Source organism: Lolium perenne, chromosome 1 (genome assembly GCF_019359855.2).
Source record: "Lolium perenne isolate Kyuss_39 chromosome 1, Kyuss_2.0, whole genome shotgun sequence".
Taxonomy (NCBI): Eukaryota; Viridiplantae; Streptophyta; class Magnoliopsida; order Poales; family Poaceae; genus Lolium; species Lolium perenne.
In genome coordinates this window covers 33924951-33942745 of record NC_067244.2, presented here as the reverse complement: position 1 = coordinate 33942745, position 17795 = coordinate 33924951, and the positions used below count along the sequence as shown (strand labels likewise).

The following is a 17795-nucleotide window of genomic DNA, read 5'->3' as shown; positions in this document are numbered from 1 at the left end:
TCACCCAACATGCTTTTATCTTATGGGAGAGACACCTCTAGTGAACTGTGGACCCCGGTCCATTATTTTATACTGAAATACAAATCTGCTGCAATACTTATTTTTACTGTTTTCTTGCAAACAATCATCTTCCACACAATACGGTTAATCCTTTGTTACAGCAAGCCGGTGAGATTGACAACCTCACTGTTTCGTTGGGGCAAAGTACTTTGGTTGTGTTGTGCAGGTTCCACGTTGGCGCCGGAATCTCTGGTGTTGCGCTGCACTACATCCCGCCGCCATCAACCTTCAACGTGCTTCTTGGCTCCTCCTGGTTCGATAAACCTTGGTTTCTTTCTGAGGGAAAACTTGCTGCTGTGCGCATCATACCTTCCTCTTGGGGTTCCCAACGAACGTGTGAGTTACACGCCATCATTATGCAAGGCAATTCATGAGATCATTGTATTGGGGTACAGAGAGAGAGATTAACCACATAGCTACCGGTACAGCCCTTAGCCTCGATGGAGAACTACTCCCTCCTCATGGGAGACAGCAGCGTTGATGAAGATGGCGGTGGTGTCGATGGAGGAGCCTTCCTTGGAGTTATTTTTGACCCCTAGTTTCTGGCTATTTGCCTTTTTCTTTTGATCTCCTGCCCCCTTTGAAACGATGAGGACGCTGTTGGCAGGTCGGTCCCACATGTCATCCTCTATGAACAATAAAAGTTTCTGATGTCTACGGGTGCTTCTATTCTTGTAGACAGTGTTGGGCCTCCAAGAGCAGAGGTTTGTAGAACAGCAGCAAGTTTCCCTTAAGTGGATCACCCAAGGTTTATCGAACTCAGGGAGGAAGAGGTCAAAGATATCCCTCTCAAGCAACCCTGCAATCACGATACAAGAAGTCTCTTGTGTCCCCAACACACCTAATACACTTGTCAGATGTATAGGTGCACTAGTTCGGCGAAGAGATAGTGAAATACAAGTAGTATGGATGAATATGAGCAGTAGTAACGGCGCCAGAAAAGTGCTTGCTGGCGTGCAGTTGATGGTAGTAATATTGCAGGAAGTAAAGATGCAGTAAAACAGTAAACAAGCGATGATTGCAGTATTTGGAAACAAGGCCTAGGGATCATACTTTCACTAGTGGACACTCTCAACATTGATCACATAAATAAATAAGTTCTCTTCCTTTGTGCTACATATACTCTTGTTGGATGATGAACACCACTAATTGCGTAGGGCTACAAGAGCACCTCAATGCCGGAGTTAACAAGCTCCACAACATTCGATATTCATGTTTAAGTAACCTTAAAGCATAATAGATCTTTGCAATTTAAACCGAGTACTAACATAGCATACACACTGTCACCTTTACACTATGAACGGGGGATAAATCACATCAAAACTATCATAGTAATAATTAACTCCATAACCTACAAGAGATTATGATCATAACCTACGCCAAGAACTACACGATGCACACACTGTCACCATTACACCATGAAGGAGGAATAGACTACTTTAATAACATCACAAGAGTAGCAAATAGACTAATAGTGATACAAAGCTCATCATATGGATCTCAATCATGCAAAGCAATTCATGAGATCATTGTATTGGGGTACAGAGAGAGAGATTAACCACATAGCTACCGGTAGAGCCCTCAGCCCCGGTGGAGAACTACTCCCTCCTCATCATAGGAGACAGCAGCGGCGATGAAGATGGCGGTGGTGTCGATGGAGATGCCTTGGGGCACTTCCCCGTCCCGGCGGCGTGCCGGAACAGAGACTTCTGTCCCCCGAATCTTGGCTTCGCGACGGCGGCGGCTCTGGAACTTTTCTCGTATCGTGGCTTATCGGTCTCGAAGATTTAGGTCAGGGGGCTTCTTATAGGCGAAGAGGCGGAGTCGGAAGGGTTACGGGGGCGCCACACAATAGGGGGCGCCCCCCCTCTGGCCGCGCCGCCTTGTTGTGTGGAGGCCCTGGGCCTCCCCTCTGGTGCCTCTCCGGTGTTCTGGAAGCTTCGTGGAAATATAAGATGCTGGGCGTTGATTTCGTCCAATTCCGAGAATATTTCCTTACTAGGATTTCCGAAACCAAAAACAGCAGAAAACAGGAACCGGCACTTCGGCATCTCGTTAATAGGTTAGTTCCGGAAAATGCATAAAAACGATATAAAGTGTGAACAAAACATGTAGGTATTTTCATAAAACTAGCATGGAACATAAGAAATTATAGATACGTTTGAGACGTATCAAGCATCCCCAAGCTTAGTTCCTACTCGCCCTCGAGTAGGTAAACGATAACAAGGATAATTTCTGAAGTGACATGCTACCAACATAATCTTGATCCAATAATGATGTAAAGCATGTGAACTGAGATCAAGTCACTCAAAGCAAATGTCTATATTGATATAAGAGATGATAATGCAAGAGTTAAACAAGCTAGAACTTTTCATGAACTATTGCTTCAAAGACATGAAACCGTACAAAGTTCATTAAAGATGTGTTAAGTATTCAGCGTGGAATTTCTATCCTTCATTCCAAGCATCAAGTAAATTTTCACAACATAAGAAGGATTCAGTCAAGTAAACATAAACATGAACGTCATGAATCAACTGTTTCGAAGTCTACTCAACCGGTGAGCGCAAGCATTTGGTATTAGCACCAGGATGTTATGGCATAAAGAACGTTAATGGGGGTTTGGAAGGCCAAATGGAAGAAAGTTTTACAAAGCTATAAGTGATTATTAGACAAGAGGAAGTCTTATAATCGAAGCTATGCAAGGAGTAGTGATTGCCATGCAACGGATGCACATAGAGCTATATGTGTATGAAAGCTCTCCAATGGAACTAGTGGGGGTGCATCCAACTTGGTTGCTCACGAAGACCTAGAGCACTTTTGAGGAGGCTCATCATTGGAATATACAACCCAAGTTCTATAGTGTAAATTTCCCCACATAGTTATACTAGTAAAACATGAAAACTCTCTCATATGGAGTGTAGGTGCTAAACATGAGCACAAATGATGACTATGAATATGCAGGTGCTAAAACATGAGCACAAGTGTGAATAAAAGATAGTAATGTTGCCCCCTTTTTCTTTATTCCTTTTCTTTTCTTTTTCTTTTCTATTTTTTTCTCTTTCTTTTCTTTTTCTGTTTCTCTTTTTGATGGCCTCCACGGCTCTTTTCACTTTTAGGGGCAACATCCTAATATGACAACACACTTTTTGGTACAAATAACTCATAACGAATGAAACATGGTGTATAAAACTGTATGCCTCTGCCAGTGTAGCAGGATGTGCAATGATCTAGCGTAACATGGGTAAACCACACATCAGCTGTATAGAATCATGCAAAGCAATATGTAAATGATAAATGACAACATGGCATGTAATGTAAAATGGAAGTTGCATGGCAATATATCTCGGAACAGCTATGGAAATGCTGTGGTAGGTAGGTATGGTGGCTGTTTTGAGGAGATGTATGGGCTTATGTGTAGGAGAACAAGAGAAAGTCCTCCCACAGGTTTGGATGTACTGGCGAAGTATGCACAATTCTCAATGTGAGCAAAAGGCAATGCACAATACCGAAGAGGCTAGCAAATTTGGATGGTGGAAGTGCTAAAAACCGTAGCTTAACATTAGTCAAAAAGAACTCACAAGCTTATTGCAAACAACTAGCAGGTTCAACATTAAGAGCATGATTAAAATTTACTCCAACCTTCAGCACAACTTAGTTACTACGATGAACTCTTAGACATGGAAAACTATCAAGTCCAACTACACCTTCAACTATCTTTACTATTATATTGGAGTTGGGGATGGTGTGCCACTTTGACATCAAACATTCGAAAGATCCCAGCCGTCCATAACCCTCAAAGACACCCATCAAGCATGCGAATCATTCCTTCTCACGTTTCATGAAAAATAGAAAAACTTCCTGAGATCTGATCTAATTGCCACTATAACAGAAAGCAATCACGTCCCGTAGCAAACATTAACTTCCAGCATCAATCGCGTTCACAATCAAGTAAACAATCATGTTCAGCATCAAGTAAACGATAGGAAACAATCATGTCCAGCATCACGAATCACGGTAAATCTGTACTTTATCTATGAAAAGAGCTCTCACGTTCCGTTCATCATTCGTCACAAATCCTTCAACGATTCGGTAAATCTGTACTTTATCTATGAAAAGAGCATGCAGTCTCCCAATTCCCTGGCACTACTACACGGTAAGGATTTAGGGGCACTTTGCCCTGGGGCACTTTTCAAAGTGCCCCTAAATACCCCCTTTTAGAGGCATTTTTGCCAAAATGCCTCTAATGCCCTACCTATTGGGGCAGTTTTGAGAAGTGCCCCAATAGGTGATACCTATTGGGGCAGTTTTGAGAAGTGCCCCAATTGGTATACACCTATTGGGGCAGTTTGGACAAGTGCCCCAATAGGTATACACCTATTGGGGCAGTTTGGAGAAGTGCCCCAATTGGTATACACCTATTGAGGCAGTTTCAAAAAGTGCCCCAATTGCTATATACCTATTGGGGCAGTTTCAGAAATGCCCCAAATTCTGTAGATGGAAACAACACCAAATTCAAGTGCTTAGTTACAAATTCAAACAAAGTTAAAAACAACAAATTATGTGTAAACAACAGACATAAACATCTGGTAATAAAAATAGATAATTTAAACACTTAAATTCCTACAAACCATCACATAGAACTTGAAAGCTAAACTAGGTGATAATCCAAACTACTTGATAATTTAAAGCTAAACTAGGTGATAATCCAAACTACTTGATAATTTAGAACAAGTTTACTGTAGAACATTCCACTAGAACAAGTTTAACCTGAAATAATTTACTTGATAATCTGAACTAGCTAGTTGCCTCCATTAGTTGATGATCTCAACAAAGTTGAGACCTATGTACTCCTGCATTGTATATATCTTGATCAAAACAGTTGAATCAACTCTAATGTGAGCAATATTTTGAAACATTCAAGGATTCACAATCCATGCATCTAATTAATGTCCATGACCAACAGTGTTCATCGCCACATCATGAACAACATGGTTTGACACCATTAGATAAAATACACAACAAGGTTCATCTAACATGGTTCATCTAACTGGCTTCCATCTTACTTGTCTGACCAACAAGGCTCTTTGTTCCCGATTCGCTTGCTTGTTCCTCCAATATCAGCATCCTACCATCACATCTAGAATAAACAGACTAACCATAGAAGTAGTTATGTTCCTTATATCAGGGAAGTAGATATATTACCCATTGCGAAAATAAAATCCAATTGCAGCAATAATGTGAAGAAAATCGTCTAATATTCGCACTTACAAATTCAGTAGGTCAAAAGCTTTCTGGAGCCTATTACAGGAAAGATATTAGAGTACAAAATAAAATCATTTGTAGCAACTAAATATTAGTTGGTTCTACATAGGTAATAGGCCAAAACTGAATATGAAGGCTTAAAGAAGAATTACTTTTATCCTGTAACAATACCTCGTATCGAAATGTATATAGAGAGCAAAAGCTCAACAGAGATGTGTTATTAGACAATTAAGGCTCTGAGCACATGAATAAGAATTAGGGGGGTTAGCTTAACCATGCTCGTTGAAGAGATTAACCCATGCATGTTTAAAGTGGCTAAAAAGTAGGCCGTGCATTACAGAAAACTGGGTTCTATAGGAAAAAGTATATAGTAGTAGACTTTAAACAACGAAGCATCATTTATACCTTGCCTTCAATCTTGTAGCTCCTACAAATAAGGACTTTTCTTCTCAATCCTACCTTTCGGTTTGAGAAGATCCGTCTGTAAACAGAAACACACTAGATATGTTACTGTCTACACAACTCTAAACACACTATATGTTATATCATACAAAAATTAAAAACAAGCAAATAGCACTCCTGCGGAAACTTAGTATTATTTCACCAATTGAAACGGATTCAAGAGAACCCTAAGAAGAAGAAAAGGTGGTATGGTGTGATTAGATGAAAAAGGAAGAAGGAATCAGCCAAAGGAATAGCAGACTCATTCATCTAACCTGTGATGTGAATATGGTTGAGGGATGCAGGAGTTCTAGCCTGGGTGGAAAACAGACTGCCAATCCCAGCCCCAGCAGTTCTAGTAGTTTATCGTGATAGAAAACAAGAAGGGAGACAGGGGAACGGAGGTGTAGGACAGTAGGATAGCATACCTTGAAGGATTTGAGAACTGGAGATGGTGGCCGGCCTGGGAGGAAGGAGATGACAATCGAAATCAAATTAGAGATCATGTGACAGTACCATGGCAGTAAGAGTGTGGATGGCAACTAGAAATGGCAATTATTTGATCAAAATAATTCTGGATATAGAGAAATAATCTACTAGAAATGGCAACAAATCCAAAAAGCTATGTAGAATGTGGGACAGTGTTAAGCATTATTATAACTTAAATTTCACATTATAAAGTACTGATAAGTTGTATTCATTTTCTCTACTCTGAAACCTATAGAACAATCTCTCGAACTAGAATTACATGGTGAGATTAATTCACTAGGTTTAGTGAGATTATCCAGCTAGTTAGTCCACTAGGTATGTTTTGTATATAGCTGTAACATTTAAGCGCTCTCTGAATAAATTTCAGAGGGGAAAATGATAAATCCTCAGACAGAAAGATCCAGCTTCACCGCCTTGTTCAGGAACTGGACGGTTGCCACCACTGCAGCCTCAACCTCCATCTTGTTGCTCATCCTGCAGTTTCAAAACGCAGTTCCGTTCATCAGATGACATGCAAATCAAGAGTTAAAACAGCGTATTGTACTTATTACTAGAAAAGTTGGAAAATATATGTTGAATTATCCAATATAATGTGTTTTCGCAACCAGTGTTTGGCTACACTTCGATACCGAATATTGAAACATTCTAGGTTTTTTTATGACATGGTTCTGTTGTGACGAGCAACTATGTGCAGGTTCAGTTGTGCATCCCCATTACACTACTTCTGAAAAGCACTCTCATACTCCTTTATTTTCCTTAGAAAGTATTATCATAGTGAAAGGCAGAATGCACTTGCATAGATAGACATGCTTACATGAAAACACATTAATGCATGTATACTCCCACGCTTGTGATCTGCAACCATTGGCATCAGGAAGTTATTTGAATTTGGATCAGTTATTTGAATTTGCAATACTCCAGTAATTGTTTGACTGAAATCTTATTGTATTTTAAGTAAGCAGGCAGCAAGCAATAAAATAAACAGAACATTCAGAGGTATTTGAATGGTGAACTGGTAAAGAACTGTCAGTATTACTGTACCCAGCTGATGGGACTGCAATAACATCCATGTTGGAACAGATGTAATAAAAAATTCACTCGTAGCTACAAGATAGCACAACAATACACACAAACACCTAGCTTGTTCCTTAATACCTTTGATTCATTACTAGAACAAACATGATACAGAAGAAAGTGAATCAAAGGAAAGCATAGATTTAGTTAGGGATGAAGTAACAACAATACCCAGTAGTGGAAGGAAACCTGATGTATTTGAAATGAAGCAGAGGGTAATCAGCTAATTTAAAAAGCAAAGACTATCATAGTCACCTTCCATAAGAAAAAGAAAAAAGGAAATTTTAGACAACATTAGCTTTCCTGGAGAGCTATTAGCTTTCTACTGTAAGGAATAACTTGTTGTCGCCTAGCTAGAGGTGGTCGTTACATTCAGCAACTTTTAAGATTGGCCTATTGTAGTGAGTAAGAACTCTAAGAATTTGTCCACAGGCCAAAGCCCGCTGCTCTGAAAACTCTTTCTGCAGACGAAAATGACGTTCTTTGAGCAACCGCATTTGAACCAGTATCGAGCAAGAGAATTTAAAATAACCAGGAAAGTAAGGGCCTCAACTCAGCAGTTTGGGTGAATAAAGAGAAGAAAGAATTGAATGGAGAACCATGTCTATCATAACTCAATGACCCATCTATTGAATGGAGAACCATGTCAGTCATAACTCAATGACCCATCTATGATGCGTGAAAGAAGTGGATGTACAACTGCATGACCATGCTCGGGGTGATGGAGAACAAAGGTTGCCGGTAACGTAGAAAATGTGTGTCAATTTCTTTCTTCAGATTCTCTTAGTGTAACATATAGCTATTGGAAGTTCATGTATTACCTAATACTTCATCTACCATGTTTTTCTTTCAATGGATAGCATCTATGGATGAGCTGCACACGAGCAACAAAAAGGATCTAATAGTTAGCATATATATCCATGGAAGCGGTGAGGACTTTGTCCCATATATATCCATCCCTCTCGAAATAAAACGAAAATCCATGGATGGTTGAAATATATAGAAATTTTGGTCATACGCTGTACTAGGAAGGTTTTAGTCAAAATTAATGCAGCTTAGATTGTTTTCGTAGTTCTATAGAGAGGAAATAGCGGATCACACCATTTGTTGGTGCTTCTTTTGCAAAGAACCACAACAGTGGTTTGTTGTTGCAAAGAACACCACATTTTGTTTTAATTCTTTGCACAGAACACATAAAAGTAATTAAGCAGCTTGATGTTCAATCTGCGGGCAATTCCTCTCGGTCTAGCACATCGTTTGGATCGGCCCAACTGCCATTTTTTGTTTCGTTTTAGATTTTCCTTTTTATGTTTATTTTTTCTAATTTTCAAAATCTGAATATTTTTAAAAATTACATATTTTGAAAATCCAACCATTTTTTAAACACAAATTTTGTAATTGTCAACTATTTTATAAAAAACTATGAACTACATATGCATTTTATCAACACATACTACCTCCATCCCAAGGCTTATGCCACCCTTTCTCATTAGATGCATAGTGATAAAGTACCTCGGGCAGTCTTCGGGGTCGTCGCTGCCGACGATGAGGCACTGCCATCCAAGGTACTCCAATACCTTCGCGGTCTCCTCATCGTCCTCCTCCTCCTTCACCTCCGGCTTCGGGACCATGAGGGTCATGTCGCCGGAACCCGCGCGTCTCTGCTGTTGCCGCGCCGGTTCGCGGATTGTGATTCCGCTGTCGCTGCCGCGTCTCCGATTTGGGGGCGGTGTCGTGTACTCCTTCACCTCGCGCTTCGGCACGGTTTAAACTTCCGTGTCAATGCAAGTTTCCGCACCAAAAATAGCCATTGTTCGAGTGTCAACTTCCTGTCAGAGATAGGCAAGCCCAGATAGGTGGAGGGGTAAAACCGTCCGCAGCCAAAATCCTAGCGCGCCACATCGTTTTGCATCGGGCGTTACCTTTTTCCTGCCTAGGCATCCATAATTGACCCCGATGCTCCAAGGCAATGTACCCGGCCGGCTGACGAGATGATCCGTCTCTCTCTCGCGATGCTTTTTACCTCGTGATTTGACCAATGTCACAAGGGCTGGTCAGTGCTACCGGCTGCTGTTCAGACTTCGGAGTCTTGGGTGGCATAAGCCTTGGGATGGAGGTAGTATGTGTTGATAATGTGCATGGGTAGTTCATAGCGTTTTATAAAATAGTTGACTATTACAAAAAAAAATTGTTTAAAAATTGGCTGGCTTTTAAAAATATGCAATTTTTTTTTTATTTTGGAAATTAGAATAAATAAACAAAAAAAGGTAAATTGGAAACGAAACAAAAAAAATGGCAGTTGGGCCCATCCAAACTGACGATGCGGCAGACCGAGACGAATTACCGGCGTCCTGACTAATGGATTGGCCATCAAATTGCTTAATTACTTTTATGTGTTCTTTGCAAACAATTAAGGCAAAATGTGGTGTTCCTTGCAACAACAAACCATTGTTGTGGTTCTTTGCAAAAAAAGCACCAACAATTGGTGTGATATGCTATTTCCTCTTCTATAGAGGAAGAATTATTATTGTCACTCCATGACTGATTAGCTCATAAGAATAAAAGGCTTCAAGAGAAAAAAAAACCTCACGTGCATAACAGCTCGTGTATGTTTTACCCGGAAGACACAAATTGTGAAGCGTAGATGGCTGACATGCTTGTCATATATAGTAATTCGCGAGAGCAGAATCACAATTAAGTAATGCGATGGAGGGTTGAACCATGGGGGAACGTACGCTAAGAGGGATGTTGGTAATGTGGGGCTAACCAGCGATGGCACTGTCGGCGTTTCTAAACACAACAGGGCTGTTGGAAATAATAGAAACGTTGCACATCATGGCTCTTGGCAGGCTATACAGTTGTTGGCAAAAATTGCATCTGGTGTAGTGACGCAGTCACGCAACCCAACAAGTACCAAAGGCAGCTACATGTATAATGATGCACTCATCCACTGAAACATATATCTAGTCTTCAGCTTCCATACTACCAGCATCGAGAGAGGATGAGAAGCGGCATGGTGTTTTGGCAATGGAGCAAATTGTTTAGCTCCAATTCCGCACCACTAGGGGCACTAAATTATCAAGCAGTAACTTTGCAACACACGATTCCGTGACCGCAAACAGAGAAGGAAGTTTAGCTCACAGTGTTGTAGACATAGTAGACGAAGAAGTCAACGCTGGGTTGTATCCGCAGCACCGTCCCGCCGACATCAAGGTAGATGACACGCCAACATCAGCAGCACAGCATTGATGTGAGCTCTTACTCAGCTACCTATTTCGTTGAACACCTTCAGTGCATGCTGCAAATATCAATGCTAGCGCATCAAATTAGGATAGGGTTCATATGGGTCAGGGAAAGCCCTCCAAAACTCACCGAGTATAGTTTCACCGACGATCCAAGCAGCGAGATGCTGGAGTCCGCCACGGGAGATAGCACGTTGACGAGCGCGTTGGAGTGGCGGTGCAGAGCGACCGACGCTGACGACATGAGCAGCTCGCAGTTGATGGTGCTGAGAAGGACCTGGACGCGGGTCCAAGAGGTGGCCGAGGCAGCGTAGTCAAACCGGGGAGTCAAAGAGTAGATCGACGTGGAGCTACTTGCAGAGTTTGAAGTGCAAGGTTCAAGAAGACAATGCTACGGAAACAAGAATGATTACACTATCAGACAACACAGATGAGTCCGTCTCATAATTCTTATCCAACCCCATTATGTAATAGCACATAAGAAATTTTTGATATGAACGAAACATATTAGCTATAAACCCATGAACCTAGACTTGCATTTATGGAGGTAAATAAAAATCCTTCTAGTCCAATAGTTCCAGTCCCAGGCAACGTCCTAGGTTTGTCACCTAATTGTCGAAATTTGCGAAGCTAGGAAAATTGCAGAGATCTAGCCACCCAAAATTCATCAAAATTAACCTTCAAATTGCCAGCAGAGCAAACAAACGACCCAGACATAAGAGCGCTTGTAGCTTTGTACCATTCAAGAGTCTTAAATCGTCCAATTAACTAAGTGTTTAGGCAAAGTGTGAGTGGAACGAGTTTTTCCTATATGAGCATGGTGTAGACATCATAAAAAGCTATGCCATGTATTACACTCCTCTATTTTTTCTGTAGTGCTCGAATCATGAATAGTAAGCTGTTGTTTGTAGGCAATTAGGCTATCATCCCATTGATCAATTTAATTTTTAATTGAAACCACATGGTTCATGATGAAGTAAACTGCACACATCTGAATACAAGATGAAGTGAGCTGACCTGCAGATGGAGATCATAGTCCTTGTCGATGCCATCAAGAAGGGCCAATTTTGTACGACCGATGTGGTTTGGGCATTGAGTCGAACATGTGGAAGGTGTATACGCCTGCAGTTCAGTTTGTAATTTTCTCTTCATCTACGGCCACCTCCGCATCGGATCGTACATGTCATCTCCCATGGTGTCAGGACCTGGAGGTCACCGACGCCAATCTGAAGGATACAGAGAAGGATACATAGAAGAGAAGGAGCCCGGCGGCTCAGAGGATACACGAAGGGGAAAAACAGAGACAGGAATTATAGGTTTTTTATTAGCATGCCGCCCATCCACCCTCTCCTGCCCTCTTATAACACTAAGAGCAGGACCATGCTTAGTTTAGAGATAGTCATTACAAGTCTGAAAACACGCTTAAGGCGTTAAGTAAAACAGGAGATAAAAGCCACAGGAACTAACTGGTTACAGAGATAACTGACGGAAAACACAGGTCCTGACAATGCTCCCTCCTTCAGACAAGACCTCAGGGCTTGAAGGCAGGGAACGTCTTCATTACGAATTCAGCATCCTCCCAGGTTGCCTCGTCTGCAGTCATGCCGTCCCAGTGAATCAACCATTGAGGCACTGCTACATCATATGCACCATTGCTCCGAGGTACTTGACGACGCTGCAAAATAGCGACTGGGTGAAATTTGACCTTACCTTCTGGAGTTACCAGGGGTAGGCCTTGTGAAGGAACAGCTTTGTTGCCCACATGCTTCTTTAGGTGGCTGACATGGAAGACGTCGTGAAGTAATGTGCCAGGAGGGAGCTGTAGCCTGTAAGCTCTTTTGCCAACTGCTTGGATGATCTTAAAAGGGCCGTACCATTTAGAAGCCAACTTCAATGGATTTCCCTGACCTAAAGCTTTCTCTCGCTGTGGCATCATTTTCAAATAGACCATCTCGCCCAATTCAAAGGACCTTGGTGTCCTGTTTTGATCAGCATATTTCTTCATATTATTTTGTGCTTTAGTCAGGTTCTGCTGTAGCAATGTTACCATTTTCTGCTTATCAGCCAAGGTATCCTGGGCTTCCTGTGAGAGGGATGCTACTCCCACCAGCTCATTCAACACTGGAGGTGAATATTCATAGAGAGCTTCAAAGGGACTCATCTGAATAGCTGTATGGAAGTTGCTGTTATACCAGAATTCTGCCGCTGGAAGGTATTTGCACCACTTAGTTGGTTCTTGGAAAGCCATGCATCGTAGATATTGTTCCATGCATTGGTTGACCCGTTCTGTTTGCCCATCTGATTCTGGATGGTATGAAGTGGAGAAATGCAATGATATTTTCATTGCAGTGAATATTTCAGTCCACAGTTTGCTAAGAAATAAGCTGTCTCTGTCCGTTGTAATGACAGTGGGAGGTCCATGGAGCTTGATGATATTGTTGATAAACAGATCAGCCACTTTGTGCACAGTATATGGATGGGATAGCGGTAAAAAGTGAGCATATTTGGTGAGTCGATCCACTACCACCAATACAACATCCTTGCCATCCGATTTAGGTAAGCCCTCCACGAAATCCATGCTAATTTCCGACCATTTAGACTTTGGTATGGGAAGTGGATCAAGAAGTCCAGGATACTGAACCTTTTCAGTTTTGGATATTTGACAGATAGGGCAAGCTGCCACTTGTTCGGTCACATATTGCTTGAGCTTTGGCCAATAAAACATGTGTTTCAGCTTATGGTAAGTGACTCGGATCCCAGAATGGCCTCCAAAGGCAGATGAATGGAAGGAGTCAAACACTTTTTGTTTGAGGTCAGTAGTAGAACCGACATACAGTCGTCCCTTGTATCTGATTATTCCTGACTGAGCAGTGTAGTTTGAATGGCTGGTTGGATCTACTGTTAGATCTTATAGCAGTTTGGTACTGTGCTGATCGCCAACATAAGACTTGGTGATCTCTGTCATCCAGGTTGGAACAGCCACCGAAATTGTTGTGCAAATGAGCTGTTCAGAAGTACAGCTATGTTGTTGCTCAGATTCTTGATACTTTCTTGACAATGCATCTGCTGCCAAGTTCTCACTTCCTTTCTTGTATTGTATGGAGAAATCAAATTCAAGAAGTTTGAGCATTAGCTTGTGTTGAATGCCCTCAAGCAGTCTCTGACTGGCCAAGTACTTGAGACTAGATTGATCCGTTTTAATGATGAGCTTGTTGCCCAGGAAGTAGTGTCTCCATTTGCGTAAAGCTTCCAAGATGGCCATGGCTTCCTTTTCATACACTGATTTTGCACAGTTTTTGGGACCCAAAGCTTTACTGAAGAATGCCAGTGGCCTGGACTGTTGCATCAATACTGCTCCTAGTCCTGAATCACACGCATCAGTTTCCAGAGTGAAAGGTATATCAAAATTGGGCAGGGCTAGCAAGGGAGGATGAGACATGACTGATTTCAGTTGCTCAAAGGCAGTTTGCTGTTCTGTTCCCCACTGGTAGCTATTTTTCTTCAAGGCAGTGTGCAAGGGTTGGCAAATGAGAGCATATTTTGGAATGAAACGCCTGTAATACCCAGTTAGCCCCAAGAATCCTCTAAGTTGCTTCACTGATTGTGGGGTTTTCCAGTTGACAATGTCCATTATTTTTGATGGATCAGTTGCAACACCGTTGCCAGAAATAATATGCCCGAGGTATTCCACTTGAGGTTGCTCGAATTGACACTTGGACATTTTGGCTTTGAGTTGGTGCTGTCGAAAGACACTGAGAACAATCTCCAAGTGTTGCACATGTTCTTCTCTGCTTTTACTGTAAACAAGTATGTCGTCGAAGAAAACCAGAACAAACTTGCGCAAGTATGGAGAGAAGATAGTATTCATGAGTTGTTGGAAGGTCGCAGGTGCATTGCATAACCCAAAAGGCATTACCATGTACTCATAATGTCCCAAGTGAGTGGAGAAGGCCGTTTTGTGAATATCCGCTTCATTCATTCGTATTTGATGGTAGCCAGATCTGAGGTCGAATTTGGAGAAAATAACAGCACCTTGCAATTCATCCAAAAGATCCTCTATAACTGGTATGGGAAACTTGTTTTTAACTGTTTGCTCATTTAGCCCTCTGAAGTCAGTACATAACCTCCATGACTTGTCTTTCTTTTTGACCAAGATGATAGGAGATGAGTATGGGCTTGTACTGATTCTGATTTCTTTGTTCCTCAACATTTCCTGAATAATTTGCTCCACTGTATCTTTTTGACTGTGAGACATTCTGTACGGTCTGATGTTAGGTGGCTTTGCACCAGGTAGTAGTGGTATTTGATGATCGCCGGCACGTTGTGGAGGTAGCCCAGTTGGTGCTTCAAATATATCTTGAAATTGTTGTAAGAGCTTGTTCACTGGGTTGGACACCGGTGTGTTTTTGTTAGTTACATCTTGATCCTTCTCATCTGCTGCATACCATAACATATACCCTGTAGCACCATTTGCAATTAACTTGTTGCATTGATCAGAAGATATGATCAGTTTGTCTTGTGGAAATAGATGATCCTTGAAGGTCAACAATTTTCCTTGCACTCCTATGGTCAGTTGCCTGCCAATGAAATCAAAAGTCACTGGATTATGTTCCTTGAACCAATTGACTCCTAGGATGATGTCAGATCCCTGGAGTTCCAGTATTCTGAAGTTTGTGACAAACTGGTGTCCTTGAATACTGAACTTGCAGTTATAAGCCACTGAATCAGAAGTTAGAATGCCACCTCCAGCTACTTTCACTGTTCTTTCTTTAGTTGTTGTCAATGGTATCTTGTGTCGCTTTGCAAAGGCCACATCCATGAAGGTGCTAGTACTGCCAGTATCTGCCAATGCTATGGCTTGAGCTTTGTTGACATTGAGCAATAAGGATATAGTGGATTCACCGGTACATCCCTTGTATGCTGCTGCTGATATGCACATTGCGGCTTCCTCATGCTGAGCTGCTTGTTGCACCACTTCTGGTTGATGCACAGGTTGAAGCACAGGTGCTGGGATATTTTGCGGAGGGACTTGTTGGATCAGTGGTGGTGGAGGGTCTATCAACAATGGCAGTGGTTGTTCATCCTCCTCTTCATAACCTTGTAGCTCGATGGCATTAAGAGCACGCTGCATTTGTGGGCACCTGTGGCCCAGGAAGAATCTTTCATTGCAGTACCAACATTGTCGATGTTCTCTGTTCTGCAATGGTGGTCTGTTGCGGTTGTCTCGAGCTGGTGGTCTTTGATTTTGTTGTTGAGGGTATGCTCTAGGCGCCGGAGCTGCTGGTGCTGCCTTTTTCACATTTAACAGGTAAGCTTGTTCATACTTTCTCGCGTACCAGTAAGCAGAGAGCAAGGTATCCGGCTTCTGGCATTGCACCATATGCTTGATGCTGTCCTTCAACCCACTAACAAACCTGTCCACAAAGAAATCTAGCGGCAAGTAACTGCGCTCTCGCTTCATTTGTGTCATCCAAGACTCGTACAAATCAATATAGGAGTTGACAGTATTGACTTGCTTCAAGAGCTGGAGCTGATCCATTGGATCATTGAGTGTGTTGTCTGGGAATCTCTCAATTAGTACTCGGCTCAATTCCTGCCAGGACAAAGTCTGCAGTGAAATTCCCGAGCTACTTATCCATGTCTTAGCCTGCCCTCTAATATGTGCTAGTCCCCATTTTACTCTGTTTGCAGGGGGAATCTCCACCAGATTAAATACATCTTCACATTCCAGTAGCCAAGCCCGAGGTGCTTCTCCCGTGAAAACAGGCAATTCTACATGTGGTGTTCTAAGATGCACTTCACTATTGTTATGATGGTGGTACTGCTGAGAACCATTGGGTGTCGGTGGAGGAGGAAAGCGGTTTTGGGAAGGTGTGTGGTGTTGGTAGTGTGGCTGGCTATATGTTGGGTGTTGGGGCATGTTGGATGGGGGAAGTTGTTGGTTCTGGAGTGGCTGTGGTGGGTGTTGGGAATTTGGGGTTTGTGGCTGGTATAGGGTGGAGGCGGGGTTTGGTGGCGGTGTAGGGTTTTGGTTGATGCTTGTGGATGGTGGTTGCTGTTGGTAGTAGTGTGGCTGAGTGGTGGGATTGGTGCGCTGCACCAAGCTTGGTTGCGATGACGATGTCACTGTCGTAGACACAATTGGCTCACTTTCCGACACTACGGACTTCAGTCGAACATCTGATGTGCTAGGCGGAAGTGGTAATTGGGCTGGGGTTAGGCGGCCTAAATTCGGTGGAAAAGGTGGGGGATTTGGGGTGGATGTCGTGGTTTTGGGCGTCTGAACTTCGGGAATAGGCGAAAGCTGGGTGTTTGCTCGTGGTGGGGGAGTGACAAAGCTTGGAACTTGACCAGTGTCAGGGGTGTTCGTACCTTCCTGTGGCGCAAGCCGGTCGATGCTGGTCTGCATCCTTGCCATCATCACCGTCATGTTCTCCATCTGACTGGTGAGGAGGTTGATGGCCGCGGACGACTCTGCCTGATAGTTGCGGAGGCGGCGTCCGACTGAGCGCGCATCACGCTCTGACCGCTGCTGAGCCCGCAAGGCGGCGAGTTCGGCGTCCGTAGTTGAAGCCGAGCCAAGGATCGGCCCGTCGAGATTCCTTTCGCGAGACGAGGTACGGGACCTGGACGAGGCCCGTGATTTGATGCCGTCGGACATCGATGAACTGGGGAAGTGGCCGCCGTGGGTGGGAGGATAGGGAAGAACTTCGCTGGTGCGAGCTTGGGAGGGAGGGAGGGTAAAACGCCGCCGGTGCGGCTTGGGGTCCGAGGGCCGTCGGCTCTGGTACCAACTTGTCAGGACCTGGAGGTCACCGACGCCAATCTGAAGGATACAGAGAAGGATACATAGAAGAGAAGGAGCCCGGCGGCTCAGAGGATACACGAAGGGGAAAAACAGAGACAGGAATTATAGGTTTTTTATTAGCATGCCGCCCATCCACCCTCTCCTGCCCTCTTATAACACTAAGAGCAGGACCATGCTTAGTTTAGAGATAGTCATTACAAGTCTGAAAACACGCTTAAGGCGTTAAGTAAAACAGGAGATAAAAGCCACAGGAACTAACTGGTTACAGAGATAACTGACGGAAAACACAGGTCCCGACACATGGACATGGGGCTAAAGCTATCCCCTCCCCACCCCTGCAACTCACCAGCAGCACTGCTACTCCTCCCTTCTTCACACCCCCTCCCTCCGCCCTTCTCTCTGCCCGGCGCAAGCGTGGA

At 43.1% G+C, this 17795-nt stretch overlaps 1 protein-coding gene across 1 annotated transcript; it reads right to left on the bottom strand.

Annotated features, from left to right (window-relative positions):
- Positions 1–4965: 4965 nt before the first annotated feature.
- Positions 4966–11758, bottom strand: LOC127346062 (uncharacterized). The gene is made up of 6 exons (XM_071826828.1): positions 11586–11758; positions 10699–10959; positions 10468–10624; positions 7067–7107; positions 6039–6726; positions 4966–5803 (listed from the first exon to the last, which is right to left on the bottom strand). The coding sequence occupies exons 1-3, from the start codon at positions 11718–11720 to the stop codon at positions 10589–10591; spliced, it is 432 nt and encodes a 143-aa protein (XP_071682929.1). The 5' UTR covers positions 11721–11758; the 3' UTR covers positions 4966–5803; positions 6039–6726; positions 7067–7107; positions 10468–10588.
- Between the last annotated feature and the right edge of the window lie 6037 nt (positions 11759–17795).

Excerpts from the sequence above, each read along its gene's own strand:
- LOC127346062 (XM_071826828.1), bottom strand. The coding sequence starts at position 11,720 with ATGAAGAGAAAATTACAAACTGAACTGCAGGCGTATACACCTTCCACA. Across the intron at positions 10,960-11,585 it reads ACTATGATCTCCATCTGCAG|CATTGTCTTCTTGAACCTTG; the intron begins GTCAGCTCACTT and ends TTGTTTCCGTAG. Across the intron at positions 10,625-10,698 it reads CGTCGGTGAAACTATACTCG|CATGCACTGAAGGTGTTCAA; the intron begins GTGAGTTTTGGA and ends TGATATTTGCAG.